We start from the raw sequence: 20,787 nt of genomic DNA on the forward strand, positions 1-20,787 counted from the left end.
TAAAGCTATTTCAAAAGACTATCTCCTGGGGGTAGTTCTAGGTGTCATAGCACCAGTAAACCATTCGATAGAAGCAAGGGGTGGGCGTGGGGGACAACAGAGAAAACAGACATCAAGTGGCCAGAACTAAAGAGATTTACAGGAGGAGTGTGGGAGGCATTAATCCAAGCAATGTCAATTGACCTAAAGTCTATGGAAAGGCTCTTTGAGACCAGAAGAATTGGTTCTTCTTGAGAGAAGACCCATGGAGATGTCTAGGCAACAGTTCAAGAAGCAGCAGAGCTGGATCTTTGGGCACAAACAGTAGGGGTAGGATAAGGAATAAAGACTTGGTCAGTAGATTGTCAGAAATTAGGTGTGAGGACATAAATTTTAGAGAAAGGACAGAGTACCTGGTGGGACTGCAGGCCAATGATAGAGGTATAGGCCTGGATAGTTATGTAGATCTCTGGCTGGAAGTTGATGCAAGATCCAGGCACTTGGAAGGGCCGAAGGAGTCCGCCTAGGCAGCGGGAGAGGGCATGGAAAACTTCATCAAACAAGATCTCCCCTGTGGAATCATCCTGAGGGCAATGCAGAAAAAGATCTTTCAGGAGTGACCAAAGGTGACCCTTAGAAGAGGGCAGAAACGAACAGCTCCCATGGGCAAGGGGGTCCCTTATCTTAAGTTGATCTCACCCTCAGATGCAGTGTCACAAATGGAATGTGAGCATACTTCCTGCAGCGGCAGGCTGGGATCACTTTTCACTTCTTCCAGGTCTCTCCCTCCCCTCCTTACTACCCACCCTTGCCTTTCTTCCCACTCTTTCCACCCAAACTCTCACCACAATGCCAGTAGATGGGCTAAGGTCCAGTTCAATAACGAATCGATACTGCCAAGCCAGGAAAGTGACCCGGGTGGAGGGTACGAGGAGGAATGGCCTTGGGACCACTGGTTCATCTGGCTGCCATCCAGGGGGCAGGACACTGAGGACTTCCAATTCCTGCTCAGACTGATGCTAACAATTAAGATGGAGACAAAAGTAAAAGATGAGGGAAGAAAGGGATGATGCTCTCTTCCCAGGGCCTGATTTCTATATCTAAAAAGACAAACCACTGGCCCCTCCACCTGGAACCCAATCATACTTTTCCCTTCACTACGTGAAAAAAAATTATTGAAATAAAATTTCTGGGGAGCGAATGTGGCACAAACAGTTGGGCTCCACTTCTCACATGGGAGGTCCCAGGTTTAGTTCCCAGTGCCTCCTAAAGAAGACAAGCAGACAGCAAGTGGACACAAGTGGACACAACAAGAAGACAAATGAGGGAGTCATCTCAAGGTGGGGGGAAGTGGGAATAAATAAACTAAAATAAAACTCCCCTGCAGAATTATCTTCTGGATAAAGTCAATTACCCCTCCCAGACTGAGTCCCCTCAGAGTTAATTTCCCCTATGTTTATTTCTAGTACCCTCCTAAAAAAAATCCTTCTGGGCCAGCCAGCCAGCCAGCCATCTCTCACATCCTGCCTCACCAACATCTCCTGGGGTGTGGCCTGCACAGTTTGATGAAGGTGATTGAGGAACCAAGCCAGGCGAACATTTCGGGAGATTCGATAATCCTTTTTCATCAACAGGAACACTTGCCCAGCTTCTTCTACCTAGAGACAAATAGACATCAATATATAGTAAAAATAAAAACTCACTCAGTTCCTAGTATATAGAAATCTCTGGTGGGAGGCAAAGCAGAACACCATCCCCCTGCAAGGTCTTCCCAAGGATTCAATTCTCAATGCTCTGCTCCCATTCCCCCTGTATAGATCAGAGATATGTTTCTGCATATCTGCTATCTTTCAAAATCATAACACTATTTCAAAAGACCATCTCCTGGGAGTAGTTCCAGGAGTTAAAGTAACAGTAAACAACATTCAATATTGTCAAATATTCATGTGTTAGTTTTTCCTATAAACTATAAATTCCTTGAGGGCAGAGAATGTGTCTTGTTCTAATTTTGTGTCCCTGTGCTTGGCACATTGCTTAAAACAGTAGACAATAAGTCCGTGGTACATTAAATGAATGTTGGACAGTTCTTCCTAGTAAGCTTTGACCACTAAAGAAATCTTCACAGAGTGAACAGCAAGCCTCCCCAAACCCTCAAAATCAACATTTGTGGGTCACATTCTCCTAACTGTCAACTTTTCAGTTGTCAGCACTCTAGTTCCTTCCCTTCTTGGTCTCATAGGTAATCAGTTCCCTTACCTACGTTTTTGTCCTTCCACTACACAAGCCCTGACAAATCTGGACTCAGAATCAATTCAACATTCTCCCTTATATACATGGTGGCTACAGTTTGACAGAAAGAAACCATGACCTTGCCATTGGTGCCAGCTCTAGCAGACCACTACCAGTCCTTTTTACTGCTTCCTGGTCAGCAACTTTTCCTCTTTCCCACAGAAGGCTTTCTAGACTCTTAACCTCCTCACTCCCAGCAGATAAACTTCCCTATTGTTTCACAGAGAAAGTAAGGGTCAACCGATCTTAATTTCCAATGTGTCCTCCTGACCTCTTAATTAATCTTTATCCATAACATTCTTTATTCCCTTACTCTTATCTTAGAGGAAAAGTTTACTCTCTTCCTGTTCTAGATATATTGCAAATTTCTCCTCTTGTGTTCCTGACTAGTGAGTGGGAAAAAGCCAGGCTTCAAGGATTAAAGAGAGGGTAGTAGATGAGAAATGAACAGAAGTTAATGACTGCTGAGAAACGTGGTGTTGAAAGAAGAATTTTTTTTTCCCCTAAAACGAGGAAATAAGCATGGAAAAGAGGTCGAAAAAGCAATAATAAAGTGTCTTTGATGTCAGAGAAGAGATACAATAGCTAAAGATGTAAAAAGTCTTTCTACTTCTCAAGACAGGAGGAGGAGAGGATAAAAGGATATAGAAACATACTGGGAAATGGCTCAGATGAAAGGCAAGAGGACGGAAGGAACTAATTTATTGAACACCTAAAATACATTCAATAGTATGCTGTAGAGGTTAAATGAAAGAGTTTCAAATACAGACAACCTGGGTTTGAATTCCAATTCTGTCATTGTTATGAGATCTTGGGAAAGGTACTTAAACTTTTTAATTCTCAGTGCTCTCATCTGTAAAATGGGGATAATCCTAATACCAATCTAATGGTGCCTACGAGGATTAAGTGAAATCATGCTTATGGAGTGACTAGCACAGTGCCTGGCACTAAGGAAGAACATAATAAAAGTCAACTATTACACATTATTACCACAATACTAGGCTCTTTACATATGTAAACGAGGCCAATCTTATAATAAAACATTTAACAAGGGATTTTTAGGAGATAGGACACACCAGACACGGTAATTACTTGGAAGTGAGGACATGGGAAGAAAGTAATAGAAAGGAAGATATCAATAATGACTGAGGTGGACCAGAGATTGCAGCTGTCATCTACATCCTCCAGGGTTGGCAGCTAAGCCATGTGCTCCTCTAGGGTGGGGACCATGTTGCATTCCTCTTTGTCTCCCTGCTTCTAGCAGTTTTGGCATGTAGTAGATACTCAAGAAATATGTGTTGAATGAAAGATGCCTATGACAAGCAACTGGACTTTACTCTAACTCTTGCTGCTTTGACACACCTCCTCCTGACTGCCACTTCAACCCTTCAGAGCAGAACTTCTCTAGGGAAGCTGGAAGGGAACCAGGTATGGCCAAGGACATCACAGGAGCAGGGGTGCACTTTGACGAGTTGAACGAAGTACGGGAGCTACACCCAGAGGTTATCCAGCAGACCAGAGAGCTCCAGGAAGAGTGAAGGACTTTGTGGGCAAAACTGGCCAGTTTCAGAAAATAGTTATTTTAACTGACCTTGTCTAACTTGTAAGAGAAGCAGAAAATAAGATTAAGGTCATTGGTGCTTAGAATTTGCTCAAATCTATAGCAAAGCAAAGAGAAGCCCAACAGCAGTATCTTCAAGCACTATTAGCAGAAAAGAAAATACAGCTAGAAAGATATCAGGTTGAATATGAAGCTTTGTGTAAAGTAGAAGCAGAACAAAATGAATTTACTGACCCATTTATTTTTTGGAAATTAACCGAAAATTTTTATTTTTATAGCAGAATGGCAAAAACCAAAAATACCTCTGAACCATTCCAGTGACTTATTGACTAGATCCAAGTATGTGGTGTGAGGCGGTATGTAAGGAATGCAGCATCTCTGAAGGTTATAATACAAATTTGGGAGAACCTGTTTTAAATGTCAGTGCCTATCAGTGCCATGTGCCATGGAGGCATAGGTTCTCATCTCTTGCATTCTTAGTATGAACTAAGCAGCCTGTAAATTTTGATCCTCTTTTTGTAAATTCACTAAGCCTTGGAAGGAAAAAAATACATTATCATTTTCAAGCAAAGGAAAAAAAATGACTAGGGTAGCATCAGAAACAAGTAAGTTTTCTAAGTTAGCTAGAAAAATTAGATAGTTATTGGAAACGGACTTTGGCCCAGTGGTTAGGGCGTCTGTCTACCACACGGGAGGCCCGCAGTTCAAGACCCGGGCCTCCTTGACCCGTGTGGAGCTGGCTCATGCGCAGTGCTGATGCCCACAAGGAGTGCCCTGCCACACAGGGGTGTCCCCCGCGTAGGGGAACCCCACGCGCAAGGAGTGCACCCATAAGGAGAGCCGCCCAGCCCAGCGCAAAGGAGGGAGCAGCCTGCCGAGGAATGGCGCCGCCCACACTTCCCATGCCGCTGACGACAGCAGAAGCAGACAAAGAAACAAGCCGCAGCAAAAAGACACAGAAAACAGACAACCGGGGGAGGGGAAGGGAATTAAATAAATAAAAAAATAAAATCTTAAAAAAAAAAATTAGTTATTTACTATCGAAGAGGTTCCATCAAATTGTACACCCTCAAATAAATGAAAACGGTCTATTTATTGATAAAGAAGGAAAGAGCAGCAATTACTCCGTCTCTTTCTCTGATCCTTGGTCTCAGTGTGGGATGCTCTCATATACCAGCCAACCTCCTCTACAGGGTTGACTTATCTAGTGTGGGTCCGACAGTAGTGGCTCCTCTTGTGCATGAGCTGACTATGCTGGATCGCTGAGAAGGTTCTCCTCTCAAAAAGGATGGGTTGGGGCTCAGAGAATTATCAGAATAGGAAGGATATCTCAATTTAGTGACCCATTTTGTTCATCACTCTATCCCTACAGCCTAGGGCAGTACCTGACATATAAGGATGCTCAATAAAAATTTCCTGAATAAATGAACTTACTGTACATTCTATACAAGGCAAACTTGATATTTAAAACTAATCATAATCAATAGGACTATTTTCAAGCTGAGATAATGTTGGTAATAATCTTTATTCTTTTTTTTAGTTAGGCCAGTAATTCATTAAGGCGTGGAGAGAAGAGAAATGGGAGAAAATAACAGATTATGGTCCCAGGTAGAGAAGAAAAGGGCTGAAAAGAGATAAAGAGGGCTGATTTACAGACTACAGTTCCCCATTAAGGTTACAAATCCCCAGGTTTACTTGCATGCAGATCCAGGCAGGGGGAGAAAAGGCAAGAACAGGGCAGGTTTGGATTTTGCACTTGCTTTTTAAATCATTAATTATTCCACCCCTTTGCTAATGTCAGGGAAAGAATCCAAGTTGTTAGCTGTTTTGATTGATTACCCCACTTCTCAATCCCCCAGAAGAGCCCAGTGATAAGTCCCCTGGAGAATATCCCAGGCTACTCCTTGATTCTGGAGGAAATCCTGTTTGGAATGGCGGTTCTCGCAAGGTTCTTCCAGCAGCCATTTTGTGGAGTATTCACGGCCACGTGGGCTTTCTGCCAGGTTCCAGATCCATCTTTTGATTCCCTAACTAGCTTGCCTCATGCCATCCCCATCCCACTCATTCCTTTCCAACAACAATGGACCCCCAGCTGCTTCAAACAGGCACCAAGCTCCCACCGCAGGGCCTCTGCCCACATCGACAATAATCTTGATATTATTTTCCTTTTCTTCTTCTTTGGTATTTAGTAAAGTCTTTTTTTCTTTTTGGAGATGCTGGCCTGTTTCAGTTATGTAAGGAAAAAACAAGGGAAGAAGCCTTGGCCCATATTGGGCCAGGGTTAAAAGGGGGAGAAGCAAGTCGACTGGCTAACACTCTAAGGATAACTTGAAGCCACTTTGTCACTTGTGTTAATAAATCAACCTTTCTAGGATTCCCTGCACTGAGTTAGTTATCTGTTAGACATTCACAAATCAGCCTATACATTTTCTTCATAGCACTTATCAGGGTTTATAATTAAGAATTAGTATACCTTTTAATGTTTGTTTCTCTTACAAGTCTAGAAACACCCAGGAGGCAGGGGCTGTGTCTATATAACATTCCCTGCTATATCCCTAGCACACAGCACAGCACTGAAACATATTAAGTGTTCAAATGACATTTGTTGGATGAACGCATGAGAGAAATTGCCCTTATTATGTATATTTATTCTCTTCTCTAATTCCAGACATGTTCTTAATTTCTTCCCTGTACTAATTTTTCACCTTTTATCAACATCTTTTTACTGTTCAGGAGTTCCCATCCTTCTTCAACCACTTTATGGAAAAACTAGCAAATTCTACTGTTTGGATTTTTCCTTCACTTCCATGAAAAGTACTTTTTTCAGGCTTTTACTAATGTGTTCTTTTCTAGTGTTACTTTCTTTTTACTGTTCCTGGAGTTCTAGGGAGTAGGGATTGGGGTTACATTGTATTTACTATTTGTCTTAAGTTATTGATTTGTTTTAGAAAGAAGAATGGTGTTATAGAAAGAAAAAATGATTTGATAACACAGAGACTCTGGGTATGAGTCTCTATGTTTCCTCCTCTATAAAGTAACTCCACCTCTCCAGACGATGTGTGAAAATACTTTGAGAACGTAAAAGTGCTATATCCGGGCATACCTCAGAGATATTGTGGGTTTGGTTCCAGATCACCACAATAAAGGGAATATTGCAATAAAGTGAGTCAAATGAATATTTTGGTTTTCTAGTACATACAATAGTTATGTTTATACTATATTATAATTTATTAAGTGTGCAATAGCATTATGTCTACAAACAATGTAAATATCTTAATTAAAATGTGACAGAGACACAAAAGGAGCACATACTATTGGAAAAATGGTGCTGAGAGACTTGCAACTCAGGGTTGCCACAAATCTTCAATTTGTAAAAAGACGATATCTGACAAGCACAATAAAATAAGGTATGCCTATAATATGCATATTAGTAATAACAAGGTCTTGTTATGTTTACCTTGCTTCTTTGAATCTGGAAGAAGTCTTGCAAGGCCATTTACTCCAGCTTTTTGTGCTCATCCCCAATTAGCTGGCATAGCTAGAAACTTCTTCACACTGAGTCAGAATATGTTTTCTTGATAATGTCATGAAACCTGTTCTCTTGGAAACATCTAATCAATTTTTAGTTTGATCTCCTAAAGGCACACAGGGAAAGTCTCACCCTATGCCAAAAGAAGCCATAAAATAACTGAAGACAGTCCTATCTCGAGTCTTCTCCAGAATAAAAAAAAATCTTCAAGTTTTTCACTATGCTTCAAGCGGCATTATTTCAAGTTTCCTCACTATCTCATATCTTAGATCATGTGCCTATGAATGGACTCTGGCTGATATACTTTTCAGCTTACAATGTGGGGACTAGAATGGAACATAACACCTTGGGTCAGGTCACAGTCAGAGTCCCTGAGGTTCTACTTACTTTTTTGTAAACTCTAACATACTGTTGACTTGGGAAACTTTCATGACCTTCTCATTTATGCTGCTGGTAAGGCAAATCTCCACTCTGTACTCATGCAGCTGGCCTATCTGGACACATAAATTATTCAACTAATCCTATTACATTAGGTAAATTCAGCCCATTATTCTATCATGAAGCTTAGGAAGCTGGTCTATTTTCTTTCTCCTGCTTTATTTCCCTGCTTATTCAATCAAGATGCCATCAAGTCTTCATTCAAGTCCGAAAGGACAAAGGTAAGGAAGTGTGCATTGGTTCATTCAGTCATCATTCAGTCAACAAATTTACAGAGAGCCTGTTTCATGCTAGACAATGAGTCCCAAGTAAACAACAGAAAGCAAAAATAGGCATTCCTGCTCTCCTAACTTACCCTATAACGGAAGACAAAAACATTAATCAAACATTCACTCTAATTATTGTATTATTACCAGCTGAATAAATTATCCAAAGGAAAAGAATGAGTTTCTCTGATACCATGTGACAGAATAAACTGACCCAGGGTAGGATCTTAGGAGGGTATAGGGGTGAGCACTGTGCAAATAGGAAATTTCCTTCAGATTGTAAATTTTTAGTAGGCCAGTTAATTCTACTACTGTATAGCTTTCATTTCTCTACTTTGTCTCAAAAGTTATTTTCAATAATGAACTGCGGAAGACCAAACTTAAGTCTAGTTCATCAATCAATTCTTAAATAATCTACCCTCTTGAAACTAGGAACATTTGTTCAACTTGAGCTTTCTAGCAACACTGTCCCTTATACAAGATCCTTCAAAGTTCAACAACTACATTTTCAAAACATAATCTCTAAGTTCCCCTCATATTTAAAATGTAATTTATTAGAACCAGAAAATTTAAGAACTAATTTTAAAGCAGTTAGAATGGTATTTCTCAAAATGTGACCCAAGAAAAAGCTGTGTTGGTTATCAATTGGGGTGCTTAGTAAATGCATATTCCTGGGCACCATCCCAGACCAACTGAACTGGAGTTGATGGGGTTCAGGAATCTGCATTTGAGGAAGTTCCCAAGTAATTCTTTCACATTAATGCCTGAGAATTCCTAAATTAATTGTTTTCTCACCACCCACGTTCACATGGGGCCTCAATTCCCCAATATTTAATACCCCTTGAGTCTGAAATGCATTACTCTTAGAGCAGTCTGGCAAAAAAGACAAAGCAGGGTTTTGGGGGTCAGAGACTTGGATTTAAATCTGGTTCTATTACGTGCTTTATGGGTGACTTTGGACAAGTTAATTAATTTTGCCAGCCCTCAGTTCCTTCACTTATAAATGCGGTTCAGAATACCTACTTCATAGGGATGTTGTTGCAATTAATGAGTCAGAATAATGATAGAGGAAGTCCATTATTCTTTGGGGGCATTTATTAAGGCCTATAAACCATTTATACAAAGATGAATAAAACACCATCACAAAAGAAAAAAAGAAAAAAACACCATCAGGCACTGTGCTGCATACCATGTGTACCAGAATAAATGAAACATTGTCCATCTCATTAATTTGTTGCTTTTGGTATTTGTCCCTTTGAATTAAGGTCAATTATTTTTTGAGCTCTGTCCAACCCTCGTGCTATCTTCTGTTAACAGACTCCCATGAAATAACTTCTGAAGCCTCCCCACCAGTATACTTATGTCAAAGTCCTGAGTCTCTAGAATGGCCTCAACCTAAATTAAATTATCTCTGGCCTCAGCCTCATTTCTCAGCAATACACACCCTTCCCCCCACTCGTGTCTGTGTCGGCCCCCCCCGCGCGCGCCCCGGGGTTAAGAGCATGCACTTTAGTGCAAGAGCACTTAGGATCAAATGCTGGTTCTGCAGCTTATTAGCAACACAGACTTGGTCCAGTTACTTAAACTCTTCATGCCTCAATTTCCTCATCTGTGAAAAAGGGCAAATAATAGCGCCTGTCTCATAGGGCTTTTTGAGGACAAAACATCACTTAGTAAGCACTCAATTAAGTATTAACTATTCTCATTGTCACAATGTATTCACATTAACAGCTGTTTCCTCTCAGTTTCCTGAAGGTTCCAAGCTCCCTCACCATTCCCTTTGCCTGTAATGCTCTCCAATCCTTCTCACAGTCAACTTCTACCCATCCTTCAGGCCTCAGCTAAAATGTCATTCTTCCAAGGTTTTCCTGAACCTTCCCCCTGCTACTTAACAGAGTAGGTTAAGAGCTCCTATTAAACACTTACTCATTCACTCTGTGTTTTTCCTTTGCAGCACTATCTTAATTCAACCTTTATTTCCTCCCTGTAGATGGGGAGCATTTCAGGTTTACAATGTTGTATCCACCGAAACATAACACAATTCTGAGTCTATAGCAGCACTCGTGAAATATTTTAAATATTTGATGAATGCATGATTTCCTAAATCTCAAGTATCTCTCTGACAGGACCAAATCTTCCTTACTTAGGATTGTAATAAACTCTAAAAGTCAGTCACTTTCTTATGCCCAGGGGCAACTCTCTTTACTTCCTCTACCTTGTGAGATAAAATAAACAGAAATGTAAATCAACAACTTAACAAATGTTTAACTTCTGGTCGAATGGAAACTCCCAGGAATGTTATCTGGCCTCCAAGTTACTTTAGATCTGTACAGTTTAATACAGCAGGCACTAGCCATATGTAGCTATTGAACACTGGAAATATGGCTAGGCAAAACTGAGATGTGCTATAAATTTAAGATACAAATTGGATTTTCAAGACTTGGTACAAGAAAAGAATGTTAAATAGCTCATGATTTTTAATATTTATTACATGTTTAAATGGTAATATTTTGGCAATACTGACTTAATATACAATCAATTTTACCTGTTTCTTTTTACTTTTTACTAGAAAAGTAAAAATTATGTATGTTGCTTGCATATTTCTATTGGACAGTGCTGCTTTAGACTACCTGCCTAAAAAGATATTTCCCCACAATATCTCATTTCCTCTCATTTTAATCCAAAACTAAATGTACTCCAAATTGTTTTACGGTTTTCTTCTCCGTAGTGATTATTTCTGACGTGTGGGCTATTTCAACACCTGTGAACATGTCTGATTCTTTTAAAAGGGCATCATTTTCTGTAGTCAGTCTCACCACTCCATCTCCCAATGAGCCAGAGATTTGCCATCTGGTGATTACTTTAATATTTATGCTATAAGCATTAGAGCTAAGAACACAGGATCTAGACTCAGGCCACCTGGTTTTGAGTCCTGGCTCTACCACTTAACAGCTGTGTGACTTTGCTACTCTGATATCTCTGTGCCTCAGTTTCCTTAAATTAAAAAAAGGGGGGGATTTGGATGGATTTATGTTTTATTAATATGTATCAATAAAAATGAATGTTTTTAGGGGATTACAACTTCTACTTCATAGGGTTGAGAAAATGAATTGATTTGTAAAGTGCTTAGAATACTGCTTGACATGCAGTTAGTATTCAATAAATTATGACATTTGTGTTATTATACACATCCCACACCCTTCCAACCTACTAGTATAATCTCTTGTAAAACTGGGCACCTCTCCTAGTGTTCTTTTCACATCTAAGATTTTATGCTCAGTAGTCTAATTTCAAAATTCTGCTACTCCCCAGCTGAGTCGCACTTGAGCAAGGTACTTAGCTTTTCTTCTCAGTTTAACTTTCTAAAGTAAATGGGAAGAATATCGCCACATTGCGTCAAGTTTGGGTGACAAAACGTATATAAGTTCCTTGCATGTTCCTTAGCACCTAATGGATACCTCCCATGCACTTTCTGGTGTAATACATGCGATCCTCACAACACTGCATAAGGCAGGTACTTTACAAAGAAGGAAACAGCATATGGGAAGTTAAAATTTGCCCGACGCTGCACAGGGAGCTAAATGGCAGGGACAATATTGGAACGTGCGGTTTTCCTCCAAGTCAAATGTTCTTTCACCCCAACCAGAACTACCTTTCCAAAAGGCATGAGAGCTAGAACTAAATTATTTTATATGTTGCTTATGGCTTTGCAATGTTTAAAGAAATGCAGAAACCGGCAAAATAAGCCTACTGCTATGTTGTCCACTGAAAGGGCAACATATCAAAACACAGGTTTTGTTAATACCATTATTAGATTAAAGAGCCCCAAAAGCACTAAGTCGGCGACGTGGATGAAATTTCAGTTAACTGGGAAAAAAAAGGCAAAAAGTTTTAAAGCTTCGCCTCAAGATCACGGGAAACCGCCGACCGCGTTGAGGAGGTTCGGTTCTCAGGCCCTCCGGGTTTGGTCGGTTCCTGCCAAAGCTACGCTGCCTGGCAGTCCCCAGGCTCGGAGGCCCCTGCCGCGATTGCCCGCTGGACCCTCCCACTCGGATCCCGGGATCCAGCGCTGCGCCCGACCGCCCCTCACCTCCGGCTCCGGGTGCTCCGAGGCCATCATACAGCCCGCCCCCAACTAGGGAAGCTGTTCCACCCTCGACCTTTGACCCGGCAGGAACCGGAAGTGAGTGGGAGTTCCGAGTTTTCTGATTGGTGGACGAAGCCCTTCCAGAGGGGTTCGCCGAGTTAGAAATCGGAAGAGGAAGTTGTTGCCGCCGATGCCACCACCGCAATGCAGGTAGGTGAGAAGCGAGATGGGCCTGTTTACAGCCAGCGAGCTTCGGATAACCGGACTGGGAGTGGGCTGGGTTTGGAGAGAGTGAGGCATTCGGGTTGAGAGGAGAGGACAGGGCCGTTGACTGTTGGGTAAGGGAACGTGGCATGGGAAAAGAGGCCGACCAGATAAGAGGGGGGCGCTGGTGAGGGACGGGGTGAATTCGGCTTGATAGAGACGGAGACTGCGGCCAAGTCCGGAGGGAGGAGGTAGCACTGACGTGCTGGGGTGTGGAGATGGATTAGGTTTTAGTTTGGCGAGGTAGAGATGCAATTCAAGGAAGACCGCTCAAGAAATGGTGTGTTGACTCAGACCCCATCCTAGGATGAAATGGAGGCTGTTGGATGTAGAGAAGACGGGAAAAAGCCTGAGGAGGGGAGGAATTGCGGGGAAGCTACGCTATTTATGGCCTTAGGCCGTGGCTTGAATCCAGGATCCTGGTTCCTGTCTGACACATTAGCTGCGTTTACAAGATGGGTTTGCATCATTCTTTCCATCCTGTGCCCGGTGGTTGTTGAGGGTGAAGAAATGAAGTAAAACTGGAGGCCACAGCTGAGAAGAAAATGCCTTGCAGACTCCAAGCATTTAAAATTGCTAATCTGGCTCTTAGGAGTTTGTGCATTTTTTCGGGTTTCATTAGTTATTTAGTTTCTTGCACCTGGCAGTCTTTTGGTAAATGTTTATAGGTTGACTGAGCTTGTGAAAGATGTGCAGGGATGCTGGCACATAAATAAAATAAATACAAATTAATTCAGCAAGGAGGAGTTTGAGAGCAAATAAAGATTTGTGTTGGGGGTAGGGGGAGTGGTGGGCAGCGTTGATATTCAGAGAATGCATCAAGTGTAGGCAGATTTCCTTCATTGGCAGATATTGTCAATATTAAGAACAGCTAGGCTCTCAAGACAGATTGTATGTTAGAGGAAGTTGGTGTACATGTGCTGGAGAGGTGCACAGAAGATAACGAATCTCAGGGAGAATAGAATGTACCTAATACAGAGAAAAAACAGTGGATTAGGAGATGATGAGAGAAATGAATCAGTTGGTAGGAGGAATTGAGGTAAGGTGAACAGGTTGAAAGATCTCAGGTAAGGGTTAATGACTTCTGAATCCCAAATACCAAAGACAGAAAACAGCCTGGCTCTCCTCTGTTACCTGACCAGATGATGTACACTGTCTTCCTCTATGTGTGCCATTCACACACCCATTTGGGTAACCAGCCTTTTCTTATTGGTGCAGAGGGAGGAGAAACAGCTTGAGGCATCATTAGATGCACTGCTGAGTCAAGCAGCTGATCTGAAGAACTCACTGGGGAGTTTCATTTATAAGTTGGAAAACGAGTATGACCGGCTGACTTGGTAAGGGTTGCCAGGGCAGGCTGGGGAGGGCTTTATAGGTATGGGGCTGGCCTTCTGGAAGGTAGGACATCTCCAGTGATGTAACCGTTTGTCAGTTGCAAATATCTTTTAATTTAGAAAGAGCTGGGTTTCCTAACGTTTAACAATGGAGATTGGCTTAGGGCCTCCATGGCAAGGAAGTAAAGAAATGCCCAGTTTCCCAACCCAGGTTCTTGCTAGCTTTTGATTCGTACTCTCTGACATATTCTTATTAGGAACTCCTCTCTCAGCCTACCCATTTCATATCTCATCATGCTGGATCCATTGCCACGGATGTGGCTGAGTATTTTAGGTGCTGCCTACTCTGGAAGTATAGATCCTGTTCCAGGCTGAAAAAGAAGCTTTCACCCCATTTCTGAGTTTTTAGTGATAACGGTAAAGTCGTGGTTCCTATTTTGCCACTGTTCCTTACCCCTGTGTCCCTCTTTCCTAACCCTACAGTCCCTATGAGCCAGTCTGATTCCTGCCTAAGCAGGACTATGAGTCTTTTTGGGATGAGTCTGGGTATTCCTAGTGTGAAGGACCTCTTAGAAGCTACTTTACTGGGAACCACCTGAGGGAAGGAGAGGAATTTTCTGACATCTTCTTAACTACCTTCAGGCCTTCTGTCCTGGACAGCTTTGCCTTGCTCTCCGGACAGCTGAACACGCTGAACAAGGTCTTGAAGCATGAAAAGACACCACTGTTCCGTAACCAGGTCATCATCCCTCTGGTGTTGTCCCCAGACCGAGATGAAGATCTTATGGTAAGAGGAAAAGAAGGGTAGAACTTGGGAAATTAAGTTCTCAGATGAGGGTCTTGAACACAATTGTTGCTTAGCTGTTCTAGAAGTTCTGAGTGTGGAGTAAAGGCTGGCAATAAAAAATGAGAGCTGTGTTTTGGAGGTCTAGCTTTTTGTCCTCTGAGAATTGGGGAGCCGCTCCCAAATAGTGCTGTAATAACCTGAGGCCTATATCACCAAGCCAAAGACCTTTCTCTTTTTTACCTATCTCTAATAAAAAGTCTGTTCTTCTGTGATTTTGTCTATTTTAGTCTGATTAAAATGTGGCGTGGATAGATTGTTTAATTTACCCCTAGGTCTGGTAGAAATAGGGATGCAAGGATGTAGAAATGAAGGATGGAATGAAAGGAACGGTATCCTGGGAAATTAGATATTGTAAGTCTCAAGTTATGTTTTCCTTGTGTAAGGGACTGTATGTGGGTCCAAATCAAATCTTCTTGGAATGCATAGTAGGATCAATAAACTCTGTATTTCAGCGGCAAACAGAAGGACGAGTGCCTGTTTTCAGCCACGAGGTGGTCCCTGACCACCTGAGAACCAAGCCTGACCCTGAGGTTGAAGAGCAGGAGAAGCAACTGACAACAGATGCTGCACGCATTGGTGCTGATGCAGCTCAGGTTGAACTGAGTCACTGCCCTGGTTCCCCCTGACCCCTCAGTCCTGTCATGAGAAGCTAGGCATTACCATTCCTGGGCAACTGATAACACCTAAGTAACCCGGTAAGCGCACGAAGTAGAAACTTCCCCATAATCATTCCCTGCTTGCCCTAATCTCTGCACAAATTGTGTGTGTTACAGAAGCAGATCCAGAGCTTGAATAAAATGTGCTCAAACCTTCTAGAGAAAATCAGCAAAGAGGAGAGAGAATCAGAGAGTGGAGGTATGGAAGGATTGCTGGCAAAATGGAGAGAGAGGGAAGGATAAGATCACTGGAGTAGAAATGGTGGAAGTGAGAACACAAGAATGAATTGCATAGGAAAGGGTTTGTCTTCCTTCTCTTAGCCTTTCTTATTTAAGGCCAGCACTGGAGTAGGTAGAGGAAATGGGCAAAATGAGAAAGGAGAATTCTGAGATAGCTTGGGGATGTCTGGCTTTGCCTCTGGACTGCCAGGAAGGTTAGATCCTGCCAAAGTTAGAACTCTAAACCCTGGTACTCATACTAGTCTTCTAGCTGCTAAGTTCAGTTCAGTACCAGAAGCATACCACAGAGTCCTCACTTGATTGTCTTGCCTTTCTCTACAGGTCTCCGGCAAAACAAGCAGACCTTTAACCCTGCAGACACCAATGCCTTGGTGGCAGCTGTTGCATTTGGAAAGGGGCTTTCTAACTGGAGACCTTCAGGCAGCAGTGGGCCTGGCCAGCCTGGCCAGCCAGGAGCTGGGACAATCCTTGCAGGAGCCTCAGGCTTACAGCCGGTGCAGATGGCAGGAGCTCCAAGCCAGCAGCAGCCAATGCTCAGTGGGGTGCAAATGGCCCAAGCAGGTCAACCAGGTAAAGTGGCAGGGATTGAAATGTCGCTGACCTGGAACTGGTAAATGAGAATAAGCTGGTTCATCAGGGCCCCCAGCAACCCTGAACCTGGAGATTTTCTGTTTTTCTCCCTGGACCATGACCCAGAAAACAAATCTCATTTGGAGACTCTGCAGTAGTCACCAGAGAGTGAGGCAGAATTTCGAGTAGCAGAAACTGCTTTCATCCCCTCACCCGTCTCAGAACTCTGTCTCAACTAGCCTTCTGTCACATTTACTCTAAACAAGGTGTATCGTCGTTTTTTCTTAGATACAGAAACCAGTGGTCAGGTCTTAATCAAGGCCATTTGGTAAGTGTATCAGAAAGTGAAGCAGGCCCATAATACCAATCCTACAGGTATTCTTTTCTCTGTATCTTCTTTCTCTTGCTTGTGGGTTCCTGCTGTCTTTTCTCTCCACTTTTAGTAATTATGGTAGCAACCTGGAGTTCAGATGCAATCAGCCAGAAGAGGTATTTCTTCCAAGCTGTCTAGGAAAGAAGCCAATTCAAAGCAAATATACTCTTTTACCTGTGACAAAATAAATAGATGCCCCACAGGTTTTGCTATGTGTCACAAGGGTAGATTAGTAGGACTCTGTGCAGGGTATGTTCTGGCTCCTCCCACTATTCCCCCATCCCACCCCCTTCCTCCTAGATACCTTCAGGAAGAGAACTGGGTAAAGAACAATACCTCTGTTCACTAAGGTCCGTGCTATTCAGGGTCAGGTGCTGCAGAGGTTCTAAGTAGAAGAGGTGGTAGAAGGGAACCTGAAAGACCACATTTCTTTTAAGATGAGAGTCCTACTTCTTCAGGTATCCGTCTTATTGTTCCTTTTAGGGAAAATGCCAAGTGGAATAAAAACCAACATCAAGTCGGCTTCAATGCATCCCTATCAGCGGTGAGTGTGGCTGACAACTTCCATCCTCAGGAGCTCTTTGCAGAGCTGGCAGGACCATGACGTGACTTTTGCCCAAGGTTGACCTAGATGGGTACAATAAAAGAACATGGGCTGTCAGCAACAGACAAATCCCAGCTCCACTACTGACTAGCTGTGTGACCTTGGACAAATGACCCAAGTTTTCTAAGCTTGTTTTCATATCTATAACGTGGGGGTGATAATACCTACCTCATAAAGTTGTTGTGAGGATTAAAATGAGAAAATGAATGTAAAACACTTAGCACAGTATATGAAATAATGGACACCAATAAATGATAGTTTCTACAGCCACTTCTCCCTGCCCTCCACAATATTTGATTTTATGTTGATCTGATACTATTCTGTGTCAGTGGTGAGCTGATGAACACAAGGTGCTGGACCTCTTAGTTCTCTTTGAAAACGTATGCTTATTTTGTGCTGCCAGAAAATGTGGCAGCCTCTGTGTCCTTTAGAGGCACCCTGTCTCTGCAGGACTTTTCTATCCAGGTTCCTTCCTGGCTGTCCCTCCATGCTGCAGGTGATAAGGCTTCTGGGATGGGACAGTTTGTCTACCTGCAGCTCTGATGAAGCTCGTTGGGCCTGCTCTAAAAAAAGCATCATCTGAAAAGCCAATTCACCTTTTCTCTGGAAAATAGTTACAGTGTCCTCTATCCTTTATGCTACCCTGTACACATGAAAGATGTCAAAGGGCCAGTAAATGGGGGCTTCCTCAGGAAGTGGCTCTAGTAGGTAGGATTGTGGGAGGAGTCACGTCCTTAGCAACTTCTTTTATGGTCAATGGCAGAGGTTGAGGCAGCAGAAGTGGACAAAGGATTTTTTTGAATAAAGTTATTTAAATTGATGTTCAATGGCTCAGACTTGTCTGACTGCAATTTATGAGAGCAACGAAGAGGGATCAGAGGCAATTTCAGGGGTGCTCCAAGGCAATTCTAATTTGTCCCCCATAAAAGTTTTTCTTCACTTTAATTAGCTTTGATCTGAAAGACCTGAGACTTCCCTCCTGCTCATACCTTCCAGCTTCCTTTTTCTGATCTAGTCTCCTACCACACAAGTACTTCACTCATTTATTCACTGCCAGGCAGAAATCTGCCAGGCTGTGGCAGCAAAGGCCTGGAAGAGTGGTTCCAAGATGTCACATCTGTTCCTGTTCCATCAAGACAAGAAATGGTATTCACAAAGCTCACTGTCTGCTGCATGCAGATGCAGTGGAGTCCTGTCTTCAACTCTAAATCAGTGCCACCATTCAGCACTGCCCTGTTGCTTGTCAGCCCACTCAGGTGTTTATTGTTTTACCTCTTCACTTTCCATGTCAAATGTCAAGGCTAATTATCCTATTGGAGAGGGTTCATGCTGTGCTTTTTAAATACACCTGGAACATCTTTTGCTGACTGCCATCCTTTACTCCAGGAAAAGATTCCCTCCTATTGAATGGCACCAACCCCAAGTTTCTTTGTTGTTCCTGAGTAATGCTGACTTCTTTCCCAACACACTATTTGATATGGATTCTTGTCCTCCAAGAATGGTAAGGTCTTCACATGTAGACAGGAACATACGCAGGGCCTCACCTGCATCTTGTGTCCTTAAGCAAACACTTCGTACTCTGGAGGCACTCATACCTCTATATTCCTCACTTGGGAGCACATGGTCTTACTCCCACCCCACTTCCTTTAAAAAAAAAAAAAAGGAAACCTCTGTAGTATCCCTCATTTTGGGGCCCTTACAACCCAGAAAATGCCCCAAAGAAAGGTATGTAACACTAATATTCATTTGTACCCTATCTATTCATCGTCAGGATGACTTTTCCTCAGAAAATATATCTGGAATTACCTTTGAAGAAAAGGACATGACCTGCTTATTTGCTCAGATTTAGGATTTGTAAAACATGGCTCCCTTCCCCCCTTCCCCCCACTCTGTTTTCCTGGGGATTTTTCTTCCTACCTCGGGGCTCCTGGAGAAAGATTATAAGCCACTATCTTTCAGGTTTGTGTGAAGGGTGGAGAAAGAATCAGAACCATGGAAACTTCAAGATGTTAACTACAGCTAAGAGTTCATCTGCTGCAGATAGAAGGTTGCTGAGCTATGAATCCATGTCAGTGTTAACACCCATTGCCTAAGACCTCTCCCTTTTCAGCTATGCCTTGAGACTGGGATTTGGTCATTGCTGAAGTCTGCCCCAGTCGTGCCATTCTCATCTCCCTTGGTGTCTACTGCTATCCTACCCAATCGTGTACTTTCTTGGGAAACAGCCAAGATAGATAGGTTGTAGCCAAGTGCTCCTTCTGACTCAAATGTGTCCTGAAGACTGAGCTAGAGGGGATATATTGCCCATCCTGTCCTACTGTTAAAGGAAAGAAGCTGAACTCTTCAGGAATGCCCCAGTTCCATGTTAGTCCTTTTCCTATGCCCTTCAGCCTCCCCCCAGGCAGCTGAAAACAACCTCTTTCTTTGTCTTAGCTTCTTGTAGAGAATAATCCTCTTTATGGACAATGTATTCTCTGTGCTCTGTGGACACAGGAGCTGTGTGAGCTGATCCCAGCACCAGGCAGGACGAAGGCTGAATCCTTCCAAATGCCCACCCTGGGTCAACTCATGATTACTATCCAGATAAACTACTAACGGGTGTACATTTTCTTCATCTGCTCAACCTTTGGGGGAATATCTTATTGAAGGTTAGCACTGGGCCAGGAGCTGTGGACCTTTTCTGTTTAGGCTTGAGGGTTCATAGTGCCAGCTTGCTGGAGTCCTCCTGCCTAAAGGCCTTGAATGTATAGTCTAATACTTAAAAGAGTTTGGTGTCCTGCAAACAGGCCTTTCTGATTAGAACAGAAGACAAACTCTAACCCATTAGACAGGGCCACAACATCCTATAATTTCCACATGTACTTCATTCCATAGGACAAATTTCCTTTCTTTTAACATTTAATTCTTTTTGCTCTTGAGCTCCTGCTTGTTGCTATGACTGATCATACATTCCTATTTTAGCCTCTTGATGAGTTCACATGCTCTCAGGATGTCAGCTACCATTTGGACAAGATTGTTTCCCCAAGTGCAATGCGGATAAGGCACCTGACTTGCCTAAATCTGAGTTTTCTCATTTGGGTGGTCTCAGTGGTCCTTTCTAGTTCTACAGTCCAGCAATGTTTCTCAATCCCATTTGTCCCCAGTCATGATTTTTCCTCCATACAGAACCTTCTCTGATACCTACAACTTAACAGCCCTCCAAACCATTACTCTGAAATTGTTTTCTAGCTCCACATAGTTTTCTAGTGAAAATTCACCAAAGAGGTGGTAAGCTAGCTCAGAGATAGATGTATTGTATTATATGTCAGAAATCACTTTCCTGTTGTCAGGATCCCTCTTTCTCCCCCAGCAAGATATTTGTACCAGAGGGACTCCTCCAATAGGCAAAAAATCAGTTTTGATCTAATGATCACCTTTTCCTCTTTCAGAATCAAATCTAAAGGACCTTGGGCTGCTCCCCTTCCTAATTTCCCTCTGTCCTTCCATTACCTTTCCTTGCTCTCATCCTAATTTCCCTACCATCATTTTGATTCCTCATGTCCTCTTGTCCCTCCTCTTCCCCACAGGTGCTATCCTCTGTTCTTTTCACTAAGTAATTTCTCTGGGCTGCTTCCGTTTTCAAGGCCTGCCTAGTGAGTGTCTCTGCTATGCTAAAATTCCTGCTTGAACCTGTGTTACTGCCTACCATCATATCCTGCCCTCAGTCATTCACAGCTGTGCTCTTGAAATAAAGAGCCTAAAATCTCTGTC

General features: G+C 42.6%; 2 protein-coding genes across 3 annotated transcripts in view; one reads left to right on the top strand and one right to left on the bottom strand.

Moving 5' to 3' along the window:
- SZT2 (SZT2 subunit of KICSTOR complex) overlaps positions 1 to 12,234 on the bottom strand; it is a 60,941-nt gene extending 48,707 nt beyond the window's left edge. For both annotated transcript variants that reach the window (XM_012521952.3, XM_058303764.1), the window contains exons 1-4: positions 12,153 to 12,234; positions 1,512 to 1,637; positions 825 to 998; positions 393 to 563 (exon numbers count right to left, since the gene is read on the bottom strand). In XM_012521952.3, the coding sequence (XP_012377406.2) occupies positions 393 to 563; positions 825 to 998; positions 1,512 to 1,637; positions 12,153 to 12,182 (501 nt within the window). In that variant the 5' untranslated portion in view covers positions 12,183 to 12,234. The remainder of the gene's footprint in view (positions 1 to 392; positions 564 to 824; positions 999 to 1,511; positions 1,638 to 12,152) is intronic.
- Positions 12,235 to 12,251: 17 nt separating this feature from the next.
- Positions 12,252 to 17,857, top strand: MED8 (mediator complex subunit 8). The gene is made up of 7 exons (XM_004484454.4): positions 12,252 to 12,359; positions 13,632 to 13,750; positions 14,390 to 14,534; positions 15,047 to 15,187; positions 15,368 to 15,449; positions 15,812 to 16,060; positions 16,917 to 17,857. The coding sequence occupies exons 1-7, from the start codon at positions 12,354 to 12,356 to the stop codon at positions 16,979 to 16,981; spliced, it is 807 nt and encodes a 268-aa protein (XP_004484511.1). The 5' UTR covers positions 12,252 to 12,353; the 3' UTR covers positions 16,982 to 17,857.
- Positions 17,858 to 20,787: the final 2,930 nt, after the last annotated feature.

Source organism: Dasypus novemcinctus, chromosome 9 (assembly GCF_030445035.2).
Source record: "Dasypus novemcinctus isolate mDasNov1 chromosome 9, mDasNov1.1.hap2, whole genome shotgun sequence".
Lineage (NCBI taxonomy): Eukaryota > Metazoa > Chordata > Mammalia > Cingulata > Dasypodidae > Dasypus > Dasypus novemcinctus.

What these genes read in the sequence shown, in the direction of transcription:
- MED8 (XM_004484454.4), top strand. An exon ending in TTGGTGCTGATGCAGCTCAG is followed by an intron (nt 15,188 to 15,367) that starts GTTGAACTGAGT and finishes TGTGTGTTACAG; the next exon opens with AAGCAGATCCAGAGCTTGAA. An exon ending in GAGAGAATCAGAGAGTGGAG is followed by an intron (nt 15,450 to 15,811) that starts GTATGGAAGGAT and finishes CTTTCTCTACAG; the next exon opens with GTCTCCGGCAAAACAAGCAG.